Here is a 15,623-nt window from a genome sequence, read left to right on the forward strand (position 1 = left end):
AAAATGTTGTAATTTCATCATAAATGCATTTAATTAAATAAAATGTAGTAATCTCACCATAAATGCATTTAATTAAATACTACTAGTCATCTTTTCACTTTAAGACCGGGGTAAATCAAGGAAAACTACAATTTACTTAACAAGGCGACATAATGAACAACACTTGTTTCACTGGTGGAGCTGGAAAAACAAGTTCTTTGTGACATGCAAGATTTATTGTATAAAGATTTAAATTCTGCAAAAGAAAGGGTATGAGTCAGCTGTTTTTGTCAATTTGAAGGGTACTATACGGTTATCCGGACCACACGATGGCCTACCCCTAACCCCGCCCCTAAACCTACCCGTCACTGGGGTTAAGACCAATCAGGGATGACTATACGGACTTTACGGGACTAAAAGACACACGTGTGGTCCGGATAACCGTATAGTTCCATTTTAAGTTTTAATTGAATAATACTTTATTTAAATTGTGTTTAAATGTGAATGCGTCTATTAAAGAGTGTATGTCTACAAAGAGAATCGCAATGCTGACAAAACTTTTTTTTTTAAATAAAATTTGCTGATAACTTGAAATACAAATAGTGAATATGTGTTTGTGGCACAGCCGCAGATCAGTTAGCCTACGCACTGCAAACGCATCATATGTGAAAGCACTATAGCGCGTGCTGCTCCTGCACCGCATACGCACTGCACATGGAGTATGTGTGAAACGGGCGTAATGGGACTTGAGCGTATTTTCAGATGCAAATCTAAATAAATGTGGGGTGTGGTGCGGTGGTGACGCATTCATGTAACATGGATGGCGCTGCCAATAAAGCAACTAAAAGCTGTCACCAAGAACCAGCAAAAGTAATGATTATGAATATGTCAAATATAGCAGACATTTTAATTGTTTATAAATAAACAAGTGTTTTCTGTCAGTGTCGGCTGCAAAGATGAAGTTGACGATGCTGACTCGCTATCTTCGCAGTAGTGAACGTGCCAGAGAGAAATGCACATTTCGGATTACATAAGCAGAGAGCAGTCTGTTTTCTTTCGTTTTGAATTGTTCTGTTTAAAATTTCAAGCTTTCTATAGATGTATTTCTCAGGTCTGTGAGGCAAGTAGGCTACCTTATGTTGAGTTTCGGTTCATTTATGAGACGTGCTCCAGTTCAGGCGCCGGCGCCTCCATGTCATGATTATCTGATTTTTTTTTCAAATTGGAGTAATGGCAGCAGTTTTAAATGATGTAGGGACAGTTCCATTGGTGAGAGAGAAGTGGATGAGCAGAAATGTGGGACAGGCTTTAACAAGTTGTGTGGGAAATGGGTCAAGTTGACAAGTGGAAGCCTTGCATTTCCTTATGAGTTCTGTGATTTCAGAGATAGTTGGGAGGTGGAAGGAAGAGAATGAATGTGTGGATGGGTGAAAGTCAGCTGAGTTGCTGAGGTGAGGGATGAATCCAAGGTTCTGGTGAATATTTTTGATTTTTTTCATTGAAAAATGACATAATGGAGTTGCAAAAGTCGGTTGTATACAAGTGAGGGGGGGGGGAAAGTCCTGGGGTTGAGTGATATTGTTAAGTAGGGAAAACAGTGACTTGGAGTTTTCTTTATTAGCAATGATTATACTGGAGTAGTAGTGGGTTTTGGTGCTAGCAATGGAGTCCTTATAACGTAAGATGTGATTATTGTACATTTCTTTGTGAATAGTGAGACCAGTTTTCCTATAAAGACGTTCAAGTTGCCGACCTTTGGCTTTCATGAGACGAAGATCGGGGGTGAACCAAGGGGCGGAGATGGAAAATGAAACGGATCTGGTTTTTAACGGAGCAAGGGAAGGGAATTAAGAATATTATAGAGTCCAGTGTTGTAGTGAGAAACCAGATCATCAGGGGGTGATAGATTGTGAGTGTTGGGGGGCAGAAGGAGTGGATACTTGAAGTGAGAGTTGCAGGATTGATATTCTTTATCCGAAATGAAATAAGGCGTGGTACTTTAGAGATGGAGAGAGAGTTTCACAGTAAATGAGATGAGAAAATGGTCAGTTATGGGAAGTTCAACAGCTGTAAAATCAGGAGTGACACCAGAGCAGCAGATTAAGTCCAGGGTATGTCCTTTTGAGTGTGTGGGAAAAGTGATATATTGCTGGCATTCAAAACTCTCTAAGCAGGAGGAGAAGTCTTTAGTAAGAGGCAGATTGATATTGTCCATGTGAATATTAAAATCACCCAGCAGTATTGTGTTTGGTGAGAGGATAAATGAGTAAGAGAAGCAGCAAAATCATTTAAAAATTCACTATTCGGTTTGGGGTGGGGCGGTAGACAGTAGCAATGATGGTTGGAGTGGGACTAGACAACTTGCAGACAGCAGATTCGATGGTTTTGGCTGTAGGTCCGGGTCCGTATTGGATGTCTTCTGGGTCCGGACCCGGACCGCGGTCCGCCTGTTAGTGACCTATGGTTTAGGGCAGGGATAGGCAACTTCAGTCCTGGAGGGCCACTGTCCTGCAGAGTTTAGCTTCAGCCCTGATAAAAACTCACCTGCCTTTATCTATCTAGTAATCCTGAAAACATTGATTGCCTTGTTCAGGTGTGTTTAATTAGGGTTGGAGCTAAACTCTGCAGGACAGTGGCCCTCCAGGACCGGAGTTGCCTATCCCTGGTTTAGGGTATATGTAAGGTGGGAGGGAATCACTGGATTTCGTGTTCTGCAGTCCGCAATAAGATTTGAAAAAATGAAAAATTTGGCACAAACTTAATCTGGGAAGAATTTGTTAGAAAACATCAATTACAATAGTTTACAACTGTATAAATTGACATTGCATGTGTGATAAATAATTTTACATTGATTTTTGTTTTATTTTCCTCATGATATCATTTCCAGAGCGTTTTCCTCTGTCAAAGGTTTGAAGGACAGCCCAAGCAAGGACGAGGAGTATTCTGATGGGCTGCTCCATTGACCCCAAACCTGGACTATTTAACCATTGACCCCACTGGACTATTTAAACCAGTATATTGATCAAGATTTAATTAAACTGATTGTATACTGCTCCAATGCTACAGGCTGTAAATAAGAGATTTGCACTTTGTTACACAATGGTGTCTTGATTGTTTTCTGTGAATACAGACCCAGTGTCCACATATGTGGACATCATTTTTTTCAAAAAGTGCTTCATATTCAAAGATAATATCTGGTTATTATATGTATTGGTCCCTCCTAACCCCAAAAAGCTAGAAGAAATCTAAAATGCACGCCAAACCAAAGCTCAGGTCTTAGGAGGATATATATATATATTCGGGGATGTTTTTATTTCATGGATACGTTTGTTGTATAAATTATCTTAAATAATGCTATATATATATATATTAGTGGTGGGCCGTTATCGGCGTTAACGTGCTGCGTTAACGCGAGACTCTTATCGCGCGATAAAAAAAATATCGCCGTTAATCTATTCTCCAAGTTGGGTTGGGAGATGGCTCTATACTACACAAGCTATGATGACGCAATCTACCCGCGGCCGCGAGGTAAACCCGGCTGCAACGCATATTCGTCGTCATCTTAAGTAAACACGGCTGAAAGTGAAAGCTGGTGAAAAAGATCGGTGCAACATGTTACATTATTTGGACTTGGTTCGGATTTAAGCCGTCCGACGAGCAGCAGAAAACTATATACAGAGTGTGTGGGGTAACAGTTCGGTAAGTTAACACACGACTAATCCGTTCTACCACCTCAAATTCAAAACGAAACATGATATCACTGAATACCAGCGCGCGCGTATTATTCCCATTCCAATATATCTTAGTGGTGTAGCACATAATCTCGATTTTAAGAATCGTTGTTGTGTTTCTTTTTAACTGAAAAGACATCAGTTAGACAATATTCTAATTTTAAATTTGGGGTTTCATAAGCTCCAAGCCATAATAAACATTAGACCTACTTAAGTCTCTGCAGCTAGTGTACTTAAATTTTATTTATCTGCAAAATTATGTTGTATACTTACAGTTTTGCACAATATATGTTCTCAAAACTACATACACCCTTTAAAAAAAAATACATTTAGCAGTTGTTTAGCATGGGTTTGTGTAATCTGTTCTGAAATGGTTTTATTATAATATACTGTATATCGTTATCGCAAGAGGCTGCAATGTATATCACAATATAGATTTTAGACCATATCGCCCATCCCTAATTGATAGCCTATAGTAGTTGATAATAACATAGGCCTACCTAATGTTGCCTATGGATGGTAACAGTACAGTAGTAACCTTTTACAGTCTATGAGTAGAACAGCTTTCTCAAGCAGTTTGTGATGCATTTTGGAAACAGGAGATGAGCCCCTGGTCTAATGCGCCACCTGGCTTGAGAAACCCGTTCTCAAAGACTTACTTTTATAGTCATTATTTGGGTAGCACACATATTCTGAATGCCTTCGGCAGAATTCAAATGAGCCATTTAATCTAGATTAATTTCAAAATTAATCTAGATTAATCTAGATTAAAAAAATTAATCTATGCCCACCTCTAATATATATATATATATATATATATACACTCCAGGAGCAGGAGGCAATTGAGGCTCATAAGATCAGGAACGAGGAGCTTCAACTAAACAAGGTGACCAACATCACCATGCCATCCATCTCATTCAAGTACAAGAACACTGATCTTAAATGCTCGAGGTTTAATAAGTCAGATTTACTCTACAGTGTTTGAAACGCTGCACTGTATTAAAATCTTCTAAATATTGCTTCCTTCTTTCACAGGACGCATTCGTGGAGTTCTTAAATGGACCTCAACTTTTCGACAGCATGTTTGCTGAGGATCCTGATGCAGAGAAACTGGCTCTCCTCCCCAGTTTCCTCCCCCATGGAGACATATCCTTGTTATGAATAGCAAAATATACAAATCAAAAACGAGACAACCAGTTGAACACATCAAAATGCTCACAAATTAAATTCTGTGGAAAATGCAACACATTTTGGAAATGTGTAGCATGGAATGCAACAGATCGCAGACGCCGATCTTCTTGAAGCTCACATCACTTCCTGCCATGAACAGGCTGAGCAGTTCACTGAAACTCTCATGAGTATTGAACTGCCACTGGTGGACCAACTGGAGGTCAGAATAAAAATACCTATATTGTTAATGTAATATTAATTATGGAGCAAATCACCTAAACGAATGGAAGTTTCACAAATATGCTTTTTTTGTTTTGTTTTTAAAGGACATCTTCAAAGACATAAAGAGGGACATCTCAGACATGTTTGAAGGGTTCATTCAATATGTGCCAGGGATATATCCTTTATCCAACAAAGCAAATCAAAAATACTTTTATTTTATGGGTAAGGCTTCTTTAACTCTCACACACATTCGCACTGTGTCGAGACCTGGAGAACCGGTACCATGAACAACAGCTTGGGATTGCCTTGGCAAAACACTGGAGAAGGTGCAGGGCTCCAGACTGCGACCAAATGGTCGCATTTTGCGACCAAAATTTGAGAGTGTGCGACTGAATTTTTCATCCAGTCGCACATGTGCGACCAGTAAATTTGTTTTGTTTTTACACGTTAAACGGAAGGGGCGCGTCAGTGAATCCGGAATGTGTGGCAGGCCAATGAGTGTGAGAAGAATTGGGAATGGCCACTGTAACTGGCTAATGTGTGGAGGGGGAGGGTCCTAGAGATAATCGAGCGCGCGTAAACGTCCGTGGGAAGGAGACGGAGACAAATATCAATGTCACAGACACAGCCGGATGATGATTCAGAATCAGAGGTTTGTGAGGTGATAAAGGCCCGAACCCACCATTTTCGGGAAGACTGGCTGCGAGAATTCAGCTGGTTGAGGTACTGTAAGGAGACGAACTTAATGAACTGCGAATGTTGCAGTCGCTATCCCAGAACTGCGGGGAAAACGAAGTTTGCAGACAGTGCAGGCACTTCGCAGTTTAAACACAATATGCTAGTTAGACACATTCTCAGCCTCAAGCATAGAGTATTCCGTAACATGTTAATAAATCAAAACAAAATGAAAGCGGAAAAAAACTGCGCTACTCATTTCTGCGTCACGGACCGTTTAATAGTTCGAACCAATAATAGACAGCGCAGAGCTTCTCTCGCCAGTCGCGGGATCACGCAACACCGTCACATCGTGGACATCCAGTGAAGAAATCCATTGAGTTCGCGACAGAATTAATAACATCGTTGCGAGATCCAGTGAGAAACATTCAGATTCAACGCAGAATTCTCTGTTATAAACCATATCAGATCAAACAGCGCTAACGTGGAAACCAGGAGAAACATGTGCCATGAACGAACAAGTTATAGAAGGCTTTAGGTCCACAGATCAGCAACATTCACCATGGATTTAATGTAGTAACACTAACTGTAACGGTATACTGTGGTTATAACAGTAGCCTACACATATCTTTTTCCAGCACTTCAAAACTATAATATCATATTTAAATGTTATTTTTAATGTGTTGACCAAAACATTTTTTGTTCAACCTTTAAAGATTGTCTCTATTTATAAAACGAAAAGTTTCAAGAAGTAGGAAAACTCACACTTATTTAAAAAAATTAAATAAAATAAAATTACCATTGTAAACATAGCTGCTGAGGGCGCTTATTGGCTATTTTCAATCCCTAATATCTATTTTGTCACTCATTTTGCTATTGAATTAATATTAAGACATTATGAATGATAATAGTTCAAGTTAATTTTATCTACACCTCAAATTAAGCTCAGTGCTTTGTCATCCCACAGTGCTACCAGATACTTTCTGTAGAACTTAGTGCCGCTGCCCTCAAATGTTAGTCTGGAGCCCTCTGAACTTAAAATAAAACTGCACATTGTAATTTCTGTACGTTAAGTCTATTTATTATCAAAGCATTTGTCAGTAATACAGTTATTTTTGGGGGAAATGTGAATAATTGCATTGCAAGGTGATTTAAGATGTGCCCCTAAATTTTCTGCTTGCGCTCCTAAAATTTTAAGTCAGGGGCTACAGCGCTCCTAATAAAAAAAGTTAGTCTGGAGCCCTGAGGAGCCAATTCGTATGCCATTTTGACGTGCTATCAAGACGCATAATCGCTTTTTAGCGTTTTTTATCAACGCCGTTTGGCCTCCATTGACTTGCATAACCTCGCGATTGCGTGTTAATTTACGCCAAGTTCTCCTGGAAAAAAAACTTCTGTTCGGTTTTTTTCCGACCCTCTGCGGAAACCTACGAAGTGCTTTCAGAGCGCAGTCACGTGACTATCACAGAGACTGGAGGGCAAAGCATGTGAGTTTTCATCTTTTACAACCCACAAGTGTTAAGATTACCTCCGAAAAGAGAAAAAACAAAGATATATATATACAAACTGCAAGTCTTAGGCACATTTGACCCATATACAGCACCCACTGCGTTGTTTTAGCTAATCATTAAGCGCTAGCTAGCTACGCTGCTCATCCGATCATAACATGATAGACTATAATAACTTTCATCACTGCTCATTTCATAAAGGCCGCCGCAAGAAAACGTGTCTTTGTTTACATTGTATAATGTGCTGTTGGATTGCTTATTTTGCAATTCTGTCTGCCATCATCGGACTTACAAATCGCATTTACAAATTTTACATTTTATTTTACATTAGTTATTTCATACGAAGATAAAAGTTTGCGCTATATAACCCAGTACAACATAAAAAACACATATATTTTTATGTACCTTCTGGTATTCACACTTGCTGTTTTATATTTGTTAATCACCTTATGTTTAAAGTTTTTTTTTTTTTTTTTTTTTTGGTCGAATGTAGACTTTGAACCCAGCCTAAAATAACCCAATATATCCTGTGAATTTGCGGTCTGTGTTCAAGTGGTTTGTGTAATTTACATTGATGTGCCATCAACATGTTTTAAAGTTTTTAAAAATGAATATTAAATGAATAAGTTACATATACAAACGTGCCATGATGAAGTTGGTGAATTGTTAATGCCCCCCTTTACACTTTTTAACATCTTCATCAACTTGTCATGTATAGTATGTCAAATTATGACCATTATCATTTAAATGAAATTGCCTTTCTTCCATGTTTAGTGTTCACTCCAGTATATCATCATCTGAACAGGTGTAGCCTACTACACAAGGGCTAAGGTGTATTTAGTATCTGTGACCATTTTTTTGTCTAATTCAACCTTCCTTTACTTTGCAGCATTCCAATCTCCTTCAACTCCCAATCACACCTACCTCATCCAACCCTACAGTCGTCCTCTTTAAAAGCGTGACCAACGGCTCTTTTAAGAGCCATTCTTCTCTCTTCTTTTTTTTTTACTCTGTTCCATTCTCAACCTCTCCCAACTTCTTCAGTTTCTCTTTTCCCAAATTTTGTCCTCACTCTCTTACCCTCCGTCACCTCTCTCTCCCTCGTGTTTTCTCTCTCTTTCTCTCTCTGACACACCCACACACACACACACACACACACACAGTCTGTATCTGTCTGTCACTCTGTCTGTTGGTCTGTCTATATAAATGGCAGGCCACTGTAATAAAGAGCTTTTGGAAGCTGTAATGGTCCTTGGGGACATCTATATTGAAAGTGCAGCAGGTGCAGCTACTTCGTACTCTACCCAGACCCCTACTGAGCCACCTGCAGTACGGCCTTGCCAGCGTGGCCACAAGCGAAATGCTAAGGGGAAACCTCTATTCATAGATCAAGAAGGTTTGTTAGCTATTTTGGCATGAAGTTGGTTATATTTAATGTTAAGGAGCCTCCGTGGATGTAAAATGTATGTACTGCCAGTGATTGCTTGTCTCGCTAACACCAGACGGCATTTCAATTCACATTTTCAATTGAGAATGGTATTGTGTATTGTATTGAAGTAATGTGATTGTATCCTGTGATTTTGGTGACATTGCTATCCTTTCCAGTGATTCCATATTTCTCTGTGTTGCAGCTGGTGTAGTTCCAATGGACTCTGGGAATATAGTTGCAGGTAAAATGCCATTCAGTATTCCACTATCCAGTATTTCATTTACTGATGCATTGATTTAAATATTTTGTCACAATTGTTTACTGTTTTAGATTCCCTGGCAGCATTACAAGATATCCTCTCTGGGCTGCCAGAGCGTGCCATGTCTCCCCAGGAGGATCCAGAAGGAAAGTGGGCTCTCCGCCAGACTGTAACACATGAGAGGTGGGACACGGCCCGGCCAAAGCTGATTGAGGCTGTATTGTCTGCTGCCAATGTCCAGAAGACCTGTGGTCACTGCAGTGAGGAGGCTGTGATACGCTGCCTCGACTGTTTTCCACGGCATCTCTTTTGTGAGAAATGTGATGTTTCTCAGCACCGGCAGCATGTTCTGCACAACAGAGACTATTTAGTGGAGGGTTTTCACCAACCCATTTCTCCAACTGTAATAGTGCAGAAAAGAAGCAATGGGACGTATTGTCTTATTTCAGAGGGTATGAGCATATATATTATAGTTTATATGAGCATATATATTTGTAACAATACAATTTGTGTTGATATACATGGTGTTCTCTTTCCATTCGCTACAGCCCGGCTTCTCCCACTTGCATTGCCGACAGCCGTGTGCTCTTGCAGCAGAGCCTCTGTGAAGGTCAGGCCAGGACGACCTGTCACTCTTGTCACAATGAATGGTATGTGTCTGTGTAACAAGGTCTAGCCATTTCAAAGCTTGCTTTCTCAAACAAAGATGTTTTATGGAAATCTACATATCAATCACCCATTTTATTATAGGACGATTTGATCTCATGCTCCCAGAAGTAAATTGTCAGAGCTGTGGCAGTGACTGGACACCTGATGTCAAGGACCTTGTGTGGAGTGGCTTGTGGCCCGCATCCACTATTAAGTTCCAGACAGTCTATCATGTAAATGTTTTCAAAACGTATGAACAGATGAAGTTGGATGCACCGAGTATGTCTCGTCATGCATTTGTGAAGATGCTAGAGACAAACTCAAAACGTCATGGAAGGGTAAAGTACCAACACTACATTCAGTCTTGCAAACTACTAACTTTTGCTAATGGGAGAGGGAGGGTGTTAGACCTGCTGACTGCAGGGACCTCCTTAGGAATGGCTACTCTCAGTGAGGGCTTCTTTTCTACTTGTACAGTAACGACCTGTTGAAGGAGGAGGTTATAAAGCCTTAATGGAGCACTCACTGTGGAGCTAAATTAGTTATAGGAGTAATCATGCTCAGTTCAGTGTCTCTTCACAAATGCAAATTTTTCTTCATTTTGAATACACACTGGCGTCAGTCACCATGCATTTGAGGCCAATATATGATGACATTTTGCCTGTCTTTAGACAGATGGTTTGATATGTGTAATGTCAAAAATGCAACTTTTTTACTCCCTTTGCATCTCTTACAGATTGGTCAAATCTGCCGAGATACATTTCACCTAAGTTTTCGTCAGTATAAATATTCAATATCGGAGCTAGACAAATATTTGAGAAAGGATGACATAATGCAGTGCCCAGCTTGCACTCCAAACATGGTGGCTGTGTCAGCAGGTGGAAATAGGAAGGCTTATCGCTTAACAAATCAAAAAGGTGTGTATAGTCCCATACTGCAAATCAATACATAAAAGTATGACTATGAAAGGGAATATAAAGTTAGAGATATACCCAAACTAAATGTTCTTCTATTCATTGTATTCAACATTATAATTTTTTTCTACAATTGTTTTTCATTTTAGAACTGGTGATAAGTCCTTCTATGAAGGTCTCTTCTTTGCTCCTGACAATGATGTGGCCTCTTTCGTTGAGAAGCTGCAATCAGGCATGAGAGTGGTAAGACTGAATGAAATGTACACATTCACCAGCCAAACTATTATCATATCATGTTTGGCTCACTTTTGTCTTCACTTTTCACTTTAGTCTATATTATTATTACCACAACACACAGGAGCTGCAGGTGTGCCAGCTGCACCTCCTTAATGTCCACCACATCTCAGGTTCTTTTGTCAGTTTGAGATGGCTCAAGCTTTGTAGCATGCCATGTTTTCCTGCTGATAGTACCCATTTAATGTTTGGGTACATAGGGGTCATGAAGTTATGAACAAGGCTGTGGAATTCTAGATATTATCAGAGGGAAAAGTGTGCTGTTAAAGCCACACTAAGTAGAAATTGTGTTTTTGTCAAACAGCGACCCCTAGAGTCGCTGTGGAATACTTGCACTGTCGTAAATATATTAGCCTATATTATAACGTTTTTACATGATTGCAGCTAAATCACAAGTAAATAGTCTATAGTCTAGGCCTACTGTATAATTTAATTTGTGTTGTTTTTATTGGAATGTAAACATTACAAAATGCCAGATAACATCAATTAAGTTAAATGTACGTCGCATTATTTCATAACATTGGCCGTTATGATGTCATTAGACATGATTATTGCAATTTATCATAATAGTTTGCAAATTGTGCTCGTTTACACTATACAACCTCTACGTTAGGCTTATTTATGTCCTGATAATTATGTGAGATATTGAAAGCTGTTCTCATGATAATCGCAGGAATCAACGTCAACAGCGTCGTCTGATATCCCTCAGGACTACGTGATAAATACACCTCACAGTCACAACACCTGAGTTCAGCTGGCAAACTAATTCGTGAGGCATAGCTATCTATATTTTGGTTCCGAATTGTTTTAAAAAGTCAATCATAATTCCTGTGCCTAAGAAAACAACTGTCACCTGTATGAATGATTTTAGACCTGTAGCCTTGACTTCTGTGATTATGAAGTGCTTTGAACTGCTCGTGAAATCATATATTAACAACTGCATTCCTGTCTTCACTGATCCACTACAATTTGCATATAGATCAAATAGAGCTGTGGACGATGCTGTATCTTTGGTTTTACATACTGCGCTTCAACATCTAGAGGGTAGGGATACGTATGTCAGGATGCTGTTTGTTGATTATAGCAGTGCCTTCAATACCATCAGACCTTCCATTTTAATATCTAAGCTGTTAGACCTGGGCCTCTGTACTTCCATCTGCAGGTGGATACAGGATTTTCTAACAGGTCGTCCCCAGACAGTTAGAGTAGGCACTACATACTCAGCACCTATAGTGTTAAATACCGGATCACCTCAAGGTTGCTGTCTTAGTCCTCTATTATATAGTCTGTATACCTATGACTGTATTGCAAAATATCCCACAAATAGTATTGTGAAATTTGCAGACGATACTACTGTGGTAGGACTTATTGACAGCAACAATGAAACTGCCTATAGGGATGAGGTGAGTAATTTGATCATGTGGTGCCGAAGAAATAATCTGTCCCTGAATGTGGGGAAAACTAAGGAGGTCATCATAGATTTTAGAAGAAATAAATCCACACATACACCTGTCTACATAAATAACTCTGCAGTTGAAATTACTTTTAAGTTTTTAGGCATCCATATTTCAGACTCCCTTTTATGGTCTTTCCATATCACCTGTGCCATTAAAAAGGCACATCAGAGGCTTTACTTCTTGAGGTGTCTCAAGAAATATGGTATGTCACTTAACATTTAAAAAAAATTTTACCGCTGTACAATTGAGAGTATATTAACAGGTAATATTACAGTGTGGTTTGGCAGAGCTACTTCAAGTGAATTGAATCTTCTGACAAAGGTGGTTAAAACTGCATCAAAAATTATTGGGGTTCCACTGGAATCGCTCCAGGACATTTATTGGAAACGGAGCACTGGGAAGGCGTTGGGTATTATACAGGATGTTAGTCATCCGGCACATAGTCTCTTCTCCCAACTCCCATCAGGGAGACGGTTGCAGAGCATCCCAACGCGTACATCACGTTTTAGGGACAGTTTTTACCCACAGGTTGTAAGGCTACTGAACGATAGTGCAAGAGGAAGGAGGGTTGAGGTTTGAGCTGATGTTTTAAATTTAATTTAAATGTTATATTACCTTATTTATTTATTGGTGCTGAGAGAGTGCTAAGGCACATTGTATTTCATTGCTGTGGTACTCTGTACGAATATGCATATGACAATAAACTTGAACTGAACTGATTTATCAAAACGATTCCATTTACACCTGGTCACATAAATGTATTTTTGCGAAACGGATTTAAATTCGATCTTCAATTCTCGCGCTATAGGCAGATTTAATGGAGTGCACGTCACCGCAATAAGAGAGAGCAGTAAGCCTGGTAAGATAATTTCGTTTCTTTACTTTTAATGATGAAGATTGTGTGTTAAGCGTCTGCGACTTACTTTCACTTTGATTAGCGATAGTTTGCACGTTGGCTTGATGCAGTTGCTCATCTGCGGTGATGTGTGTTCCAGCCATTGACTGTAAAAAAAATAGGTTCCAGCGCGTCGTCATATCTGGATATAACATATAACCTATAACACGCTCTCACAAATTTTTTTTTTTTTTTGCATTTTTTGCTTTTTTTTTTGCATTTTTGGGAGGAGTACAATTTACATATGTGGTTTCAACAACCATATGCATTTACACTTGTCCAGTTTCGTCTGGAATGCGTCTCAGATCTCCTCCTGAAGTGGTTTGAGGGATCGACGGATTCAAATCCGTCTCAAATGCGTTTCGGAGGGCATTTAAACCTGGACTTTTCACGATCGGATAGCTATCCGATCTGAGAAAACGCATGAAGTGGCCAGGTGTAAACAACCCCCATGACAAAAACATACGCACGAAAGCCGAAAACAAACGCTGGTTGGCCTCTCACGTCCAAATTTGACGAAGTGGTGGGGGAAGTGACGTATGCCGTAAAGCAGTCGAATTTTGTAGTTCTTTTTGTGCTCTGGTTACTACCCAAACCCCGAAGTTACATAGTGCCAGTAAAAGCGATACAGACCCTGTCAGGCTATGGCAGACGTGTCATTCAACCTATTGTAAGTCGATGTACCATCACAAGGATCTTGGAAATATATTATGAAGGTTGAAAAGTTACATAGTGTTGCTTTAAAACATTCTCACGCCACCATCAGCAGCCTAAACATTGATTTAAAGCATTATGTATTCAGGCTTTCTTGCTAGTTATGTACAATTATGATTGTACTTCTTGAATTTTACTCCAGAAAGCCAATTCTGTCCAAAGTCAATTACACTAACTTTCTTCTCCTTTCTAATGTTCAGTTTTAACTTCAACAAATGCAGACAAAATGCACTAAGTAGATAGCATGTGAGGATATTTGCAATAACGAACATGTCAATAGGTGTAATATTTTGTCTATTAAATGTATGTCTGCATATATTGCAAGATGTCTGTTTCCTTTGTTTGTGTAATTGTGTTTTAGACACCTGGAAGAGCCACCTGTGGCAACTCAACATGGGTAGCAGCAAAAAAAAAAAAGCTAGTGATCGCCTAGATGAGGAAGGCATGGAGATCGCTGTGTGCCGGCATGGCTTTTTCTTGAGGGGACTCAATATGTACCGTGGCGAAGTATTCGCCTACCCACTTTATCTACAGCAGGACCTGGCAAGCTGCCATAGTGTCAATTTTTTTTGCACTGATCAGATGTGTAGATACTAGCCCTATCTGCAGCGGGTGGCGGGCCAGTTTAGGGAGTTTGGGCGGCTCCTCAACATGAAGCCGCTACTTTCGCTGCTCCACGCCAAAGCCCACTCTGCAAAGTGTGAAGCAACACCCAAACTGGAGCGGGTAATACCCTTGGTGAAGAGGTACAATGGTCTTTGATATATACTGCATGTGTAATGAATCAAATAATACTAATGGATACAATAGGTTTTGAGTTTATACCAGTGTTGCGCTCTTTCAATTTTCATAGGTGGAACAAGTAAATAGCTTCCTCTCCAAGGTGGCTTTGACTACCAAGTACATGACAAAAGCTGGTAAGTATTATCGTGTAGAACATGAAAAAATGAACAGTGGAACCCTCCATCTGTACACCCAATATCTGCTGTTTCGGTAGCTTACACTTGATCACAGCCCAAAAAACATCACACAATCAGTTCACTATTCTCCATGGTTTCATTATTCACAGTCCTACAGACCATCACCCACAGGTAGCCTACTAGGGATCTACTGTACACAAGTTTGGCCAAACAATAGCTGTACCCCATGTCCAAGAAATAGCATTGTAATTAGTATTAGTTGTTGTGTAAATATGTGTTTGAATTGCTTTACAGCCAGGATGGACATAATCACTATACACGTGCTTGGGTGGAACCAGAGGAAAACCGAAACCTTGCACATCACACTCAGCCAACGATATCACAAGGTCTGCACAAAAATCCTAACCGAAATAACGTTCTAGTCAGAATATGTTGCATTATGTTCATGTAGTGTCTTTTTGGTTATTTTTTTATTATAATTTTTTTGTGGATTGCTATTCTTTTTGTAGGTGGTACAGAAAAAACAGATAGAGGAACAAAAACTCAATGAACTGATGGCACAGGTGAACTGCACACCAGAAACACAAGACCAGTGGGTGACAGATGTGAAAGAGTGGGCACTAAGAGGTACGACAACAATGCTGATAACCAGTCAATAGTTGCTTTTCCATCCAACCTTTTAATGCACATTGGAACTATTCAAATAAGAAATCCCGGTTGGAAACCCGTGAAATGCACATAATAATTTCTAATGCGCATAGATAATTGATTCGCTGGGGGGGGGGTGAATTAACTCTTGATGCGCATA

General features: G+C 39.7%; 1 protein-coding gene across 7 annotated transcripts in view; it reads left to right on the top strand.

The window, feature by feature from the left end:
* The window catches only part of LOC309511385 (uncharacterized protein), a 35,992-nt gene that overhangs the window by 18,850 nt on the left and 1,519 nt on the right, over window positions 1-15,623 (top strand). For 2 of the 7 annotated variants that reach the window (XM_082186591.1, XM_082186592.1), the window contains 10 exons: window positions 4,746-5,100; window positions 5,207-5,324; window positions 8,175-8,681; window positions 8,917-8,955; window positions 9,045-9,425; window positions 9,522-9,623; window positions 9,724-9,959; window positions 10,358-10,538; window positions 10,685-10,778; window positions 14,257-14,637. In XM_082186591.1, coding sequence (XP_082042717.1) covers window positions 8,492-8,681; window positions 8,917-8,955; window positions 9,045-9,425; window positions 9,522-9,623; window positions 9,724-9,959; window positions 10,358-10,538; window positions 10,685-10,773 — 1,218 coding nt within the window. In that variant the 5' untranslated portion in view covers window positions 4,746-5,100; window positions 5,207-5,324; window positions 8,175-8,491 and the 3' untranslated portion in view covers window positions 10,774-10,778; window positions 14,257-14,637. Of the gene's footprint in view, window positions 1-4,539; window positions 4,597-4,745; window positions 5,101-5,206; window positions 5,325-5,350; window positions 5,429-7,032; window positions 7,265-8,174; window positions 9,426-9,521; window positions 9,624-9,723; window positions 9,960-10,357; window positions 10,539-10,684; window positions 10,779-14,256; window positions 14,642-14,748; window positions 14,813-15,109; window positions 15,202-15,324; window positions 15,443-15,623 lie in introns of those variants that run through there. The other 5 variants (XM_082186593.1, XM_082186597.1, XM_082186595.1 and 2 more) reach the window with 5 other exon arrangements.

Source organism: Leuciscus leuciscus (assembly GCF_965113295.1).
Source record: "Leuciscus leuciscus genome assembly, chromosome: 1".
Lineage (NCBI taxonomy): Eukaryota > Metazoa > Chordata > Actinopteri > Cypriniformes > Leuciscidae > Leuciscus > Leuciscus leuciscus.